Source organism: Erpetoichthys calabaricus, chromosome 9 (assembly GCF_900747795.2).
Source record: "Erpetoichthys calabaricus chromosome 9, fErpCal1.3, whole genome shotgun sequence".
NCBI lineage: Eukaryota > Metazoa > Chordata > Cladistia > Polypteriformes > Polypteridae > Erpetoichthys > Erpetoichthys calabaricus.
Genome location: NC_041402.2, coordinates 108,339,145 through 108,354,970, shown reverse-complemented (window position 1 = coordinate 108,354,970; position 15,826 = coordinate 108,339,145). Strand labels below are relative to the sequence as shown.

General features: G+C 38.5%; 1 protein-coding gene across 1 annotated transcript in view; it reads right to left on the bottom strand.

Annotated features, from left to right (window-relative positions):
* Positions 1-212: 212 nt before the first annotated feature.
* The window catches only part of slc7a10a (solute carrier family 7 member 10a), a 272,071-nt gene continuing 256,457 nt past the window's right edge, over positions 213-15,826 (bottom strand). The window contains exons 10-11 of the mRNA XM_028810060.2: positions 6,286-6,463; positions 213-1,123 (exon numbers count right to left, since the gene is read on the bottom strand). Coding sequence (XP_028665893.1) covers positions 1,017-1,123; positions 6,286-6,463 — 285 coding nt within the window. The 3' untranslated portion in view covers positions 213-1,016. The remainder of the gene's footprint in view (positions 1,124-6,285; positions 6,464-15,826) is intronic.

Below are 15,826 nucleotides of genomic sequence, written 5' to 3'. Positions count from 1 at the left end.
ACATACTAATTTACCTTAAATCTCAAGGGACATTCCAAGCCTGCAGTCACTATAGCCCTTCAGGAAATTGGCTGCCCGTTTCTGTGGCATTTCAAAAGGTACTATACAGTATGTACAACAAAGCATTTTTACTCTTGCTGTGGCAATTATTATAATTATATAAATAATTATATAATAATAAATGGCAATTATTATAATTATATAAATAATTATATAGTGATAGATATGTGCTAACCAAAGTTCTATTTTTTATACTTTTAAGAGCTTTTCATAGAGTTAAAGTGTACTTTAATTATCTGACAATCATACAGCACTTTTTTACCTTCCTAGTATGCAAAGGTTAATATTTTGTTGATAAACTGGAACTGTTCCACTCACGCCCCCGAAAAAAAATTTGCTTTTTCTCCGCATTCTTATCAAGTAGATTCTCAATCATGGAAATGTTTCTGCACTTCTCTGCTCTGCCAACTTTGATTCCTGTTGTTATTTTCTTGCATCCACAACTGAAAACTCAAAAACAAATGATTCAACAGAAGAGATCCAGTGACCTTGGAGCAACATTGGAAAACCTATAAAAACACTTCATGGAAGATTACTGGAAAGTATATCATAAAACACAGTCGATGTGTTCACAACAAAAATAAGTGATAAGTCATTTGTTCATATGTAATGTTATTAGATAACGTGCACTTTTGCCATGATTTTGCATTTGTTCTGAAATAATGAAGTGCATATTTTCATATACTTAACTAAGAAATCCACAAAGACAGATAGTGAAAAATTTCAAAAGCAAGACTTGTCATGCATATTGAAGTTTAAAGTAGATCCAGTGGTTTACATATCTGATTGTATAGTCAGTATGCTAACTGTGATGCAAAAGTATGTGCCCTGTGTAACAAAAAGCCTTGCATTTGAAAAAACAAAAATGTCAATCTTTCTAGGTTTTTCCTTGTAAACAATGTAACATGTTTTCTTTTTATTGTAGAGTTCAAAATATCATCGCAGGCAAAGTTCACTTATGGTTCAGTTTTCTGAGGGCAGTCAAGCACAAGATCTTCCTCTATCTCCCCACCTTGGGGATAAACAACAAAGCATAATTTTTGCCCTGCATGGGTCACTGACTCTAAAAAAGAAAATAAAAAGGTATCAGAACAATAATATTTTCTTTGTAATAACCAAGTAATAAAATGCAAAACCTTTAAATACTGGAAAACATGGATGTACAACCAGAAATTATCTATGCAATACTAAAAAGGTATAAGCATAAGTAAATGAAAAAGACAAGCAAGAGGAGGGGAAAGGAACCAAAGCGACAGGATGAACTTTGTGGGAGAAACCTAGAAGTACTGAAACAAACAACATGACAAATACCAAAAAAGTAAACAAAAAAAAAGGAAAACATGCAGGACTGAAACAAATAAAAGGCATGTTCAAAATCACCTTTGGCATGTAGTTCCCAACTCAGAATGCCTGGTAATAGTGTGTGTGATTTTATGCATCTAGGAATCGTGTCAATTTTAAAAATGTTATTAAAATATTTTTCCATTTATCTGTGACCAGCTGTATCTAATGTAGCAATAAAGTGATTTACTTTCAATAGTTTAAAATGCAAAGCAAACTGAAACATTTGACTATGTTTACTGTCATAGAGGACACAGGTTTGCTGGCATCTTGGGTGGAATGGATGGCTCCTTACCCGGCCATGAGGCCTTTCTAATGGAAGGGTGGAAGGAGACTGCCTCCCAGGGCCATGTCTTTCCCAAGCACAATAGGTGTCAGCATCCCTCTGGTGGATCTCCTGTGTGCACAACCACAGCGCTGCATTGGAGTTGTAGTTCTGATGGGCAGCCCTCTTGGATTTTGTGGGAGCTGCCAGGGGGAGCTGCGGGGAGGAAGATTCCTTATTTAAAGGAGGTTCCGCCTGGCCCAGAAGTAACTCACGGGTGCAATGTGGTGGCACCGGAACTACTCCCAGGTCCAGGATAAAGGAAGCTGCTCTGTCTCACTCAGGTGAGCTGAAGTTAGGTGTTGAGCAAGGACAAAGCTCACCTGGGTGGAGTGGAGGAGAAAAAAAAGAGAGAAGAGAAAAACAAATGTATTGTGGTTGTGAACCCTGTGAAAAAGCCTGTTTAAAAGTATTTCTTCAAATTAAAAGAAATAACTTGAACCTTGCACCCGTGTCTGAGGTTTCGGGCTCTGATACATCCCCTGGTGGTCACAATGTATTATTATTGACACAAAGTTGCAATTGTTACTGAGTACAGTCAAGTACCAATCTACGGCTGACTGAGTTGAGGCCATTCGTACCTATAGCTGAAGTCCATAGGAAAAAAACTGGGTAATGATGCTCTAGCAATTGCCCAAACCAGCCACTACAGGCTGCAAAGGCCTTATGCCTTTTGTTCATCATCTCCTTGTGGCAGTGCTGCCAGCTATATACACTCTCCACAGAAGAGTGAGAGAAGAGGCAATGAAACAGAGGTAGCAGTCTGACTTTCTGAACTGATGCTGCAACCAACAAATGGCCAGAAACTAGCGACAAATAAAAAAAACATTGCATTCAAAGAGTTCCAGTCTTTGGGACAATGATTGGCTATCCTGTGTAGCATTTTTTTGAAGTCTCATTAATGTCTTTTTTTTGTTTCCAATCTATGGTTTGCACTTTTTTCTTCCATCAAGAAGACAGAAATGCCTTATAAATAGTAGTATATCTTTTGTTATTATTTCACAGAGTTTCATATATTTTCTGACTCTTGGAGGACCCTTTATGGTTTGTTTTGATTAGCACTGCTCCACATGGTTAATGCTTGAGCATTTGGCCTGCACCGCCTTTCCTTACACAGACAAGGTATGCTAACACCGGACTTGAAAATGGGTTTGTTTAACTCTGTACCAGCAGCACTGTTCCCAGTGGGTGTGAGACTCCGCCATGGCTGTGCTTTGTCTTCTGTCCTGTTAGTGATACTCATGGAGAGGATATCAAGGTGCAGCCAGGGAGGAGACGGTGTCCAGTTTTGTAGCCTTAGAATCATGTCACTGCTTTTTGCAGATGACATGGTCCTGTTGGCTTCATTGGGTTGTGAACTCCAGCACACACTGCAACGCTTTGTGACTGAGTGTGAAGTGACTAGATCAACACCTCCACATGTGAGGCCATGGTCCTCAGTAGGAAAAGGATGATGGTCTTTTCTGAGGTGAGTTAATGCCTCAAGTGGAGGAGTTTAAGTACCTTGGGGGTTTTGTTCACAAGTGAGGGTAAAAGATATGGTAACATTGATGGATAGATAGAGGTGGAGAGAACAATTATTAGTGGTGAAGAAAGAGCGAAGCCAGAAGGTGAAGCTCTTAATTTACCAGTCAATCCAGGTCCTGGTCTGGTCCTTTGGATAATGACCGAAACAATCAGATTGTGGGCAAAAGTAGTGGAAATGACTTTTCACCTTTGCCAAACTCCCTTAGAGATAGGATGAAAAGCACAGACATCTGGGGCAGGCTCAGGGTACAGCCGCTGACCCTCTGCATTGAGAGGAACCAACTGCGGTAGTTCGTGCAACTGATACGGATGCCTCCTGGACACCTTTCTGTGAAGGTTTTACGGGCACAACCAGCTGGAAGGAGACTCTGGGAAAGAACCAGAGCTAGCTAGACAAATATATCTTTTAGGTGGCCTGGGAACACCTCACAATCACACAGTACGAGTTGGCAAATGTGGCTGGGGATAGGGATGTTTGGGCCTTGTTGCTTATTGCTTGCATCCTATTCCAAAATATATAAATATACAGTATAGTGACTAAGCATACTGCAACTGTTAGTCACTTACTGAAATAGGAAAAATAGATATTGATGGTCTTAAATAGGTTTGATATATACTGTATATTTAAGTATTTTATATAAAATAATTGCTTGTTTCAAGTAAAAAGTCTTTTTGACAAGAAGTGTTTTTGATACATCTTGCAAAACATTATCTAAATTATTAGACCTCAGCTTCAGAGAGACCAAGACACATTTAATAAAACACTGAAATTTAACACATCAGAAACATCAAAAAATAGACATTATATGAAAATACAGTGCATCCGGAAAGTATTCACAGCGCATCACTTTTTCCACATTTTGTTATGTTACAGCCTTATTCCAAAATGGATTAAATTCATTTTTTCCCTCAGAATTGTACACACAACACCCCATAATGACAACGTGAAAAAAGTTTACTTGAGGTTTTTTCAAATTTATTAAAAATAAAAAAACGGAGAAATCACATGTACATAAGTATTCACAGCCTTTGCTCAATACATTGTCGATGCACCTTTGGCAGCAATTACAGCCTCAAGTCTTTTTGAATATGATGCCACAAGCTTGGCACACCTATCCTTGGCCAGTTTCGCCCATTCCTCTTTGCAGCACCTCTCAAGCTCCATCAGGTTGGATGGGAAGCGTCGATGCACAGCCATTTTAAGATCTCTCCAGAGATGTTCAATTGGATTCAAGTCTGGGCTCTGGCTGGGCCACTCAAGGACATTCACAGAGTTGTCCTGAAGCCACTCCTTTGATATCTTGGCTGTGTGCTTAGGGTCGTTGTCCTGCTGAAAGATGAACCGTCGTCCCAGTCTGAGGTCAAGAGCACTCTGGAGCAGGTTTTCATCCAGGATGTCTCTGTACATTGCTGCACTCATCTTTCCCTTTATCCTGACTATTCTCCCAGTCCCTGCCGCTGAAAAACATCCTCACAGCATGATGCTGCCACCACCATGCTTCACTGTAGGGATGGTATTGGCCTGGTGATGAGTGGTGCCTGGTTTCCTCCAAACGTGACGCCTGGCATTGACACCAAAGAGTTCAATCTTTGTCTCATCAGACCAGAGAATTTTCTTTCTCATGGTCTGAGAGTCCTTCAGGTGCCTTTTGGCAAACTCCAGGCGGGCTGCCATGTGCCTTTTACTAAGGAGTGGCTTCCGTCTGGCCACTCTACCATACAGGCCTGATTGGTGGATTGCTATAGAGATGGTTGTCCTTCTGGATGGTTCTCCTCTCTCCAGAGAGGACCTCTGGAGCTCTGACAGAGTGACCATCGGGTTCTTGGTCACCTCCCTGACTAAGGCCCTTCTCCCCAGATTGCTCAGTTTAGATGGCCGGCCAGCCCTAGGAAGAGTCCTGGTGGTTTCGAACTTCTTCCACTTACGGATGATGGAGGCCACTGTGCTCATTGGGACCTTCAAAGCAGCAGAAATTTTTCTGTAACCTTCCCCAGATATGTGCCTCGAGACAATCCTGTCTCGGAGGTCTACAGACAATTCCTTTGACTTCATGCTTGGTTTGTGCTCCGACATGAACTGTCAACCGTGGGACTTTATATAGACAGGTGTGTGCCTTTCCAAATCATGTCCACTCAACTGAATTTACCACAGGTGGACTCCAATTAAGCTGCAGAAACATCTCAAGGATGATCAGGGGAAACAGGATGCACCTGAGCTCAATTTTGAGCTTCATGGCAAAGGCTGTGAATACTTATGTACATGTGATTTCTCAGTTTTTTTATTTTTAATAAATTTGCAAAAACCTCAAGTAAACTTTTTACACGTTGTCATTATGGGGTGTTGTGTGTAGAATTCTGAGGAAAAAAATGAATTTAATCCATTTTGGAATAAGGCTGTAACATAACAAAATGTGGAAAAAGTGATGCGCTGTGAATACTTTCCGGATGCACTGTATATATTATATAATTTTAGAAAACCAAATTTCTAAAATGCTTTTAGATATACAGTACCTGAAAATGTTAAACTGACTTGTCACACACTTTTTGTGAAACTTGATCAAATATGTTGTGGTTGAAATTAATGAATGGCACCTTCTCAGGATTTATCCATCCATTAATGAAAGAGCATTTGTCATGATACTGGATCTGAGCCATAAATGATGAAAATTATATTTTATTTTTTAAAATAGTGCCTTAGAGCCTATTTCATTAGCATCAGGTACAAGGCAAAAATGACGTGTTAGGGTATGATGCCATTTTGCTGCAGAGTACACTCACACACATTAACATTAACTAATTCTGGATACATTTGCTGTCCTCAGTTAATAACACAGTATGAATGTGAGATGTTAGAGAAAACCAGAAGGCCCAGACAATTCCCACATATATGAGTGAAGAAATTGCAAACTAATCCCAGAGCTGAATATTGAACAAAGCCTTGCAGCTGTGGGAACTACTATGCTACACTGCTGTCCTTTTCTCCATTTGTCAAATATGTGGTTGTTGAAAACACACAGTTGAAATTGACTTACCTATGAATCTGCCTAAACACTTTGGTTTGTTTTTCCAGTAGACACCCAAGAAGTAGACAGGCACACCAGTTAATATTATGACCAGTCCAATCCCACAGACAATGGGTTCTGAATACAAACTGAATATTAGCAAGAATGCCCAGAATGTGAGATATGCAATTGGAATGAGGAGATTGACCTAAAAATAAAGAAAAATGTAAGATTTAGAGAGTTTTAACTAAACACGCTATCAAGTTAAAGTTTGTCTGTTTTGACACAATAACCCATATTTATGGACATTCCATTCTCCTTTAGTTAAACTTAATTTCATCAAATTATTACCCCTGTTTCAACTAAACAATTTTTATGATATACAATATTAATGTTACAACATATATTTTGATTTTTGGCAAAACATGGCTCTAAATACTGTATGGGTGCCATGAATGTGCTGAATTGTTTGTCTACATATTCACTTTACACTACCAAATCTATTTTTATGAATAAGACTTAAAACAAAAATCTAAGTACAGATTTACTCTGGTACTAGCATGTGTTGTACATCAGTAGCTCTCACCATGTAGTCAAGCACCATGAGTCAAGTGATCTACATTGTGACAGTCATGCTGAGAAATGGACGTTTAAACTGCTGATGTATGTTATCCAATTAGGTTTTGTGATGGACACCTGGAGGAAGAAAAGAACGGGAGAGAGGCAATACCTCCCCCAGGACATGACAGAGTGCCTGGATGATTCCGGAGCCATGGATCTATGTTATGTAGTGGTATGCCTACCGATGCCTAGATTGCTTATGCTTCTTACACACTGTAAAATGGAGCTTTTTCCCTTTTTTGGGATTTGGGGGGGGGGGGGGGGGGGGTGGGGTGCTGAAGAGGAAGGAATTGAGAAGGCATTAGATCTCAGCATTGTGACATGTGTGACATTAATAAATGATTAATGCAGCAGAAGCAGCATTTCATATACCAGGGATAGATGCCTACCTTCACTAACGACAAACAGAGTTACCAATTAACCTAATACACACATGGGATATTCAGTATACTAGGAGGAAAGCAATAGTACCTAGTGAAAAGCCCATGCAGATGCTGGAAAAAAACAATTCAGTGTTCTAGAATGTAGAAAATCCACACAGGCAATGCAGTATTCAAACCCAGTATAGATAGAGAGCTAGACAGAACTATATTTGTACCCAGTGGGGAATATGGCTTTTTTTTTTTTTACAGAAGCTCTTTAGATTATATAAATAAGTAGATAAGTAAATAAATATACACACAAACTTTGGTCTAAATACACACTAGAATGACTATAAAGCAAAAAAAAAAATTAAAATTAAAAGTTCTGACTTAGTCGTCACAGTCACAGTGACGCATTATGCAGATGTATTGCTCTTGGAATAAAGCAGCCCCAGTAGCATTTTTGACACACTTCTGCTGAATAATGAATTGTCTGAAAGTACTCAGTTTAAATATTTCAGAGAGAGGATGTGCAGCATTGTTCATAATGGTACTTATGTTTTAATTCTCTCCTTTGCTACTACCTCCAATGGGTCCAGAGTGTTTCCTATAACTGAACTTTCCCTTTTAAATAGGTTGTTGATTCAGTGGGCCTCTCTTGAAGTGATGTTACCAACAGCTCAGCACAACACAGCATAGAAGATTGCACTGACCATCATTAATCTGTACGCCCAATGACTTATAGGAGTGGACCACCTCTACATCCACTCCTTTTTTTTTTTTAAAGATATTTATGATCTTTTATTCTTTTATTGAATTTATTACAAACATAACATTCCATACAATCAAAAGTCAAAACTTAACAAAACTAATTGAATTCAATCCGCACCCATGAGAAAGAGAGGAAGGCCAATAGCCAGAGTAAAACAAATGAGAGTAGTAAAGGGAGAAAGGAGTATTCCCCCAATATAAATGCTTATTGATTAGGTCCAGCCAGGTTTTAAAAAAGTTTTGAACAGATCTTCTAAGTGAGAATTTGATTTTTTCCAGTTTCAAATAGTATATAACATCCGTTACCCACTGACTTAAAAGAGGTGGGTTAGGATTCTTCCAGTTGAGCAAAATAAGTCTATGTGCTAATAGTGAAGTAAAGGTAATTACAGTGTGTTTTTCTTTCTCCACTTTAAGCCCAACTGGGATTATACCAAACACAGCTTTTAATGGGTTAGGAGTTATTGTGACACATGGGCTGTCTGATAGGCATTTGAAATTTTTTTTTCCAGAAAGATGTTAATTTGGTACATGCCCAAAACATGTGGCCTAGTGACGCTGGAGCTTGATTGCAATGTTCGCAGGTTGGATCTTGCCTTGGAAACATTCTGGACAATTTAAGCGCAATAGATGTGCTTGATAAAAGATTTTGAGTTGAATAATTGAATGCTTTGCACATATGGAGCTAGAGTGAATTCTGTACGTGGCTGCCTTCCACTCCATTTCTGAAATGTTCAGTAAGACATCATTTTCCCACTGAACTCTGGGATCTTTAAAAGGAAGGGACTTTTTAAATATTTTATATACAGTATTATAGAAATGCTGTCTCCAAGCCTGACCAAGAAAAAGAGCTTTATATTTATTTGCGATGTTGACCCCTAGACATTTAAACTGATATGCAATGATAAAAGTGAAGGTGTCCAATCTAGTGTTTGCTAGAGAATTCACTGGAAAAAGTGCACTTTTGTTCAAATTAATTCCATATATCCATATATGGTCCATATATCATTGGAAATTCTGCTAGTTCATTTAGAGCTGTAGGCACATTGAATTTTGTGGGTCTGATATATACAGTACCATATCATATGCAAATAGAGAAATTTTCTGTTCAAGTCCTTCTCTGAAAATCATCTTTATCTCTGATGCATTTCAAAAATTAACAGTCAATGGCTCAATAGTGATTGCAAATAGCAGTGGTGACAAGTGGCATCCTTATTTAGTACTGCATTCCTGTTTGATGTAGTTGGAAATAATGTTGTTAATACAAACAGAACCTTCTGGACTGGTATACTGTAGTTTGATCTATGCACATATGTTCTGGCCAAACCCAAAATTTATGCAAAGTGGTGAACAAGTAATACCAATCAACCATAGCAAGTGCTTTTTCTGCATCCAAAGATAATATGATCTCCGGAGTGTTAGAGTTTATGGGTGTATATATTACAATAAATAGGCCTCGAAGATTGGAAGCCAAATGTCTACCTTTAATAAATCCAGTTTGGTTGTGTGATATTACTGAAGGGAGCACTTTCTCAATCCTTCTAGCTAGGGCTTTAGAGAGTATCTTAACTTCATTATTCAAAAGTGAGATTGGTCTGTTTAATGCACATTGTAATAAGTCCTTCTTTTTCGTAGAAAAAAGGGTAATTAATGCTTGGTGAAACATTTCAGGTAGAATTGTTTTTGTCTATGGCTTCTATAAATGTTGCTAATAAGAGGGAAGCTAACTTAACTGAAATTTTTTTTATAAAACTCAGCAGGGTAGCCATCAGGACCTGGGGCCTCATGTATAAACAGTGCGTACGCACAGAAATGTTGCGTAAGAACGTTTCCACGTTCAAATCGCGATGTATAAAACCTAAACTTGGCGTAAAGCCACGCACATTTCCACGGTACCTCATACCCTGTCGTACTCAAGTTCTCTGCTCGGTTTTGCAGACTGGCGGCACCCAGCGTCAAAGCAGTGCTACTGTTCCTGTGTGGTTTATCTTTCTTTTTCAGATCCACATCCCTGACGTGGCTTTATAAATAGACTGAAATTAACTGCATATTGTTTATTAGTTTGAGGCATCTGATTGTAATTAACCTGTAACAATATAATGGTCCACGGAATGGCCAAACTATTCCAAATACCATAGCTGCTTTAGCGTTGTTACTCTCACTGCACCTTCTTTTTCTTCTTTCAGCTGCTCCCGTTAGGGGTTGCCACAGCGGATCATCTTTTTCCATATTACTCTCACTGCACCACTCGGAGAAGCTGATCGGAAAGAGAATTATCGGTATACAGCATCAAGCACACGCTGCCTCAGGCATGCTTTGTATTTGAACTGCTTCTCACACAGCAACCGCTTCAAAACCTTTCCTGTACGGACCTCGTGGTTCAGAAAGAGTTTCATCCCAAGAGCTCTAAACGCAATCAATCTGTCCATCAACTGCTCCTTGTAGAACTGTTTGTACTTATTAGTACAATCACCTCACTGTAAACTTGCACTACAGTTATAATATTGCACAACCAGAGCTACTTTATAAAGCGCGTATTTACATATGATGGCGATATCATTTTAAAGATGAAATGCAGCAAAATATGTTTATTATATTATACAGATAAAACTTCAACTTCATTTAAATAATCTATATTGTTAATAATTAAAGGACACGGTGTCGCTACGCTAGCAAGGATCTGGTGCTCCGTTCACGGATTGTTCCTGCCTCGCACTGTATGCTTCACTGGGACTCCCGTGAAGGATAGAATAATTAAACATGTACTACAAAGATATTTCAGTGTTCCTTTAAAGTTTTGAAGAATCGGCGTTATAACCTTACAGATGGCTTAACGTCTATTACAGAGCTGATTGTGTGGCAATTGGATATTTGGAGAAAGAAAGGTAAGGACAGGAATTGGGGGTTAGTACGTTTGAAAGAGACAGTACTGCTGCAATAAATTCATCGAAGGTCGCGCACAATCACTGCGCCACCGTGTTCCCATGTTTAATAACATGCTTTAACTCCTATCATCATGAAAATTATATCAAGTATACATCTCAGTATTTTAATTATTCAGAGAGTTGTAATATTATGAATGTAATGAATACTGTGTCATAGCACGTAGTGATTCACACACATAGAGCACATAGAAGATCAAATACAAAACAAAGCATTTAACGTGCTACTTTAGTTACGATGGGATTTGAGAAACTAGTAAATTAAACAATTTTAAGATGAAGTTTATGATGTTCTATTTTAATGACAAAATAAACTACGTGATTAAAGTGGAAATTTCGAGATTGAAGTTGACATTTCGTACTTTTTTCCCCACTGTGTGCCTATTTTTTTTCTCTGTACCCTAATGAGCTTTCATATGACACTCAGACGGTGGGCTATGACTTGCCTTTTCATGGTGACTTTGATATGTGACAACTTCTTTTTTATTTCGGGCACTGGGCGACTTTGTGAACCTGAGTTTCTCCGACAGGCTATGTCACTCAATTGAGTTCCTTTTGTTGTTTATACCACTGTTTAAACCAACAAATAGTATGTTTTTCTTTGCCTCCACTTGGTATTCGCTGAAATTCTATTTTCCCCCGTGCTTTTCCAATTGTGTTTTCACAGAATCCTGAGCTTAAGGGCTATTTATATTGATTTGCATATTCAAAGAGGCATAATTCTGGGAGGAGTTGGGACAGGACAGCAGGCGCGTGCACGAGCGTTACTTTTAACACTGACCAGGATTTATGTAGCGGACGAACGTGGAAGTTGGCGAACGCACAGATTTATGCATCTGGATTTTCGGCTTTTGTGCTTACGTCATGTTATAGTGCGAATACTACGCACAGCGTTATGCATGAGGCCCCTGGTGATTTCCAACACTGAAGTGAGATTATAACGTCTAGTAATTCTAATAGTGTCAGAGGTTTATCCAATTCTTCTGCACTTAGAGTATCTAGCTGTGGTATGCGTAATGTATCAAAAATGCATTAGATTGTGTCTTGTATTCTTTAAATTGAGTAGAATACAAGGACTTAAAGTAGTCTCTAAATGTGTGGATTATATTTTCATGGTCAATGATTCTATCTCTGTTAGTGTTGGTGATTACTGATGTTGCATTGCGAACTTCCTGTTTATGGATTTGTTGCTTTAAGATCTTGTTAGACTTCTCTCCATGTTCAATGTAGTGATGACGCGATTTAAAAAATAAGTTGTTCTGTTTCTTTTGTTGTCAAGATGTTGAGTTCTGATTGCAAAGCCTGTCTTTTGCTAAAAAGTTTCTCATTTGGACCAGGCGTGTTCTTGATCTATTCTGGTATTTTCACTGATTAACTCTGAGCCCTTCTTGGCTTCCTATTTATTTTTGTGGGAAAGATATGAGATAATCTTTCCTCTTAAAAATGCCTTCAGAGTTCCCCCAGAGTATTCATGCAGAAACCTCAGAGAATGCATTTGTCTCTTAAAAAAAAAAATCAATTTGCTTGGATGTAAATTCTGTACAGTTCTCTTCGGCTAATGAAAGGGAGTTAAGACTCTTGCTGCAAGATGAGTATGTGGGGCATAGTGATGTGAGCTCCATAACAATAGTGTCATATTTGCAAGATTTAATAGTAGGCAAGAAGCTGAAATCTATAAAGAAATAATCAATTCTTGAGTAACAATGATGTACTGGTGAGAAGAAGGAATATGCTCTTAAGTATGGATTTAGTAATCTCCATGGGTCTGATAAGTTATGATCAATTAAAAACTGTGTGATTATTTTTGCAGTGTTAGATGTTGTCACCCCTGTAGTTGAAGACCTATCCAGGTCTGGATTTAAAACACAACTGAGTCTCCGGCCATACATCCACTTCTTGAATAGTGATCGGACATAGAGGCTCTTTGATGCAGCGAAAGTTAATAACCGATTCCTTGGTTTTGCTGATGTTGAGATGCAGTCGATTCTCTTTGCACCAAGAAACAAACTTCTAACCTGACTCCTATCCTCTGTCTTATCCCCTGTATCAACACATCCCAAGTGACATGACCTGGTGTTATATTTATAGTCAGAGGTGTAAAGAGTGAAGAAAAAAGGAGACAGGACTGTCCCATGTGGTTCTCCACTGTTGCTCATATCCGGGTCCTTGAGTTTAAAAAAAAAACATATTACTCATAATACTGCCAGCTTTGTCAAAGTGAGAGTAAGCCTTGTGGAGAGATAGGTAATTGTATCTTCCACTCCAGTCTTTTGTCTGATAGGCAAACTGCAATCTGGTCTGGCAACTTTCATTGTGTGTAGCTTCCTCAGTTGTCTCCTTACTTGGTCTAAAGATACAGACACACTAATGGACAGAGTTAGGCTGGTCATTCCATTTGACATGGTAGGAGATGTTGATGTAGTAGGGATGATGTGGAGAGATTGGTCATTGGAAGAAGGTACACCAGAGCTCTGAGTTATCAATACATGGCACTGAGCTGTTTAGTACTCTTGTTGAAGAACAAATACAGGTAAAATTCCATTACAATTAATATCATTACAACAAAGTATTTTTATGGTCCCAACAGTTTCCGCATAAGACAAAGTTTATAAAAATCTTGTTACTATAAAAAACATTCAGCACATACTTTTGTTACAACAAAGTGCCCAAAAGACCTTGAAATGCCTGAATGAATCATTCACAGAGCAGTTAGTTCTGTGGTCACAGCTCAGCTGTGCACAATGATCCTGAACATTGTAAATGTTTCTCTTTCTTCGAACTTTCCCCATATAGTTTTTTTTGCTGTGTTTGTTTTTTTTCAGTGATACATTTTGCTTATTTCTTGTCAACATTTGAAAAACATCCATTGGAGTTTAACTCATTATCACCCTCCTATAGAAATGGCAGACATGAAAAAATGACAAACAGTTCACATAAAAAAAAAAATTGAAATTGAAATTTTTGCGGCTCTTGATTCTGGCAAAAAGAAAAAAAGACGTTGGTAGTGCATTTGGAATTTCACCATCAACACTGTCAACTGTCATGAAAGACCCAGCAAAAATAGAAGAAAAATCTCAGGTTTCAGACCTTGAGCCTTGGTGCAAACGTATGCAAACTACTGCATTTGAAGACGTTGAAAAAGCAGTTTTTATGTGGTTTAGTGATGCTCTTTCAAGAAACATTCCTATTAGTGGGCCACTTATTCAAGAAAAAGCAAAGTCACTGCCACTGCCAGCTGGGGTGGGCTAATTCACTTTCAGGATCGTTTTGGAATTGCAGCCAAAGCAATCTGTTGAGAAGAATCTGAAGTTCCAATTAAAAAAGCAAACGCATGGCGTGCAGGTGAAATCACGAAAATCATTTCATCTTATAAGCCTGAAGACATCTACAGTGCCGATGAGACTGAAATCTTCAACCAGTTGCTACCGCATCGCACTTTAGCACTCGAAGGTGCTAAAGCGAGGCACGTGAGGAGGAAAAAAAAAAATTAAATAAAGGCTAACAACTCTACTTTGCTGCAATTCAAACGGCAGCCGCAAAGTTATTTCTCTCATCATTGGTGTTACATTCCTTCCCTGTGAGTATAAAGCAAACCAGCGAGTTTGGATGATTCGAGACATTTTGGGAAACTGGCAACAACTTGACAAGGATATTGTGATGTGTGAGTCAATGTCTTGCACCCTAAAACACGAGGCTGAGTCTCAATACTTTAGCAAAACCAGTTTTATTCAACTTGAAAGAGGAACAGCACGCTTATTTATTGTAGCGGGAGGTACCACTCTCCTATACACAGACACAACAAACAGGCAGAGTCAGGGCCAGGTCAGTGGCCAAGTTATACTGTTCCCTGCATTTATAATATTCCTTGTATCACCCATCGACGACTGGCACTTATAGCGTGATCTCGATCGGCTCGGTGCTTTTGCCCCAGCAACGGACAAACAATCTTCCACAGACACGGCAATTGCGCTCCGGGATGGACTTTGGGGTGGTTCCAACACAGTTCAGAAACCTCACAATATGAAGAAGAACAAAAGGAAGATTCTGCTTCTGATTGATAACTGTGCTGCCCACAGCATGCTTCCACATTTAGAGAATGTTTGTCCTCCCACCCAATTGCATGGCAGTCCTCCATCCATTGGATTTGGGCATCATTCACACCCTGAAAGTGTATTATCACAAGGAAATCCTGATAAAAATTCTCGTCAGCATAACTTGTACACAGGAGGAGATGAAAATTAATGTGAAAGAAGCTATTGAAATGACTGCAAACTCCTGGACACAAGTTAAAGAAAGCACTATAGCGAAAAATACAGAATCTCATTACTACAAAATTTTCATTACAACAAATTATTTTTTAGGTCCCTGGCACTTCGTTGTAATGGAATTTTACCTGTATTAAAGTAACAGGTGAAATGTATTGTAATAACCCCTTGCATATTAAACATTTTTAATCATATCTTTACATAAACCAGTTCAGTGAAACTTGTGCTTACCCTAATAATAAGGCTTGATGTCTTTCATGGGACTTACCTGAACAATGAGACAAGTTTATAGCCTCAGCCACTGCCAGATCACTGCATGTTTAAGAGTGGGTCAAGAACTCAATGGCAGGAAATTAGTATAGACATTAGTATAGATGATTTTATATCACCACAGCTTAGGCATGAACTATAAGAGTTCACAATTTTCTTTTAATGCAGTACATACAAGGTATTAAAACAAAAAATAAAACTGGAATCAGAGCTTCATTATGCATAATTTTGGATGGGTCCTTAAAATGTGTTCATCTAGTGTAAATTTCTTTGCATGTTTTCATACCTTCAACAATCATTATTTACAAAGTAATTTTAATACAGGAAAACGTAACATTAT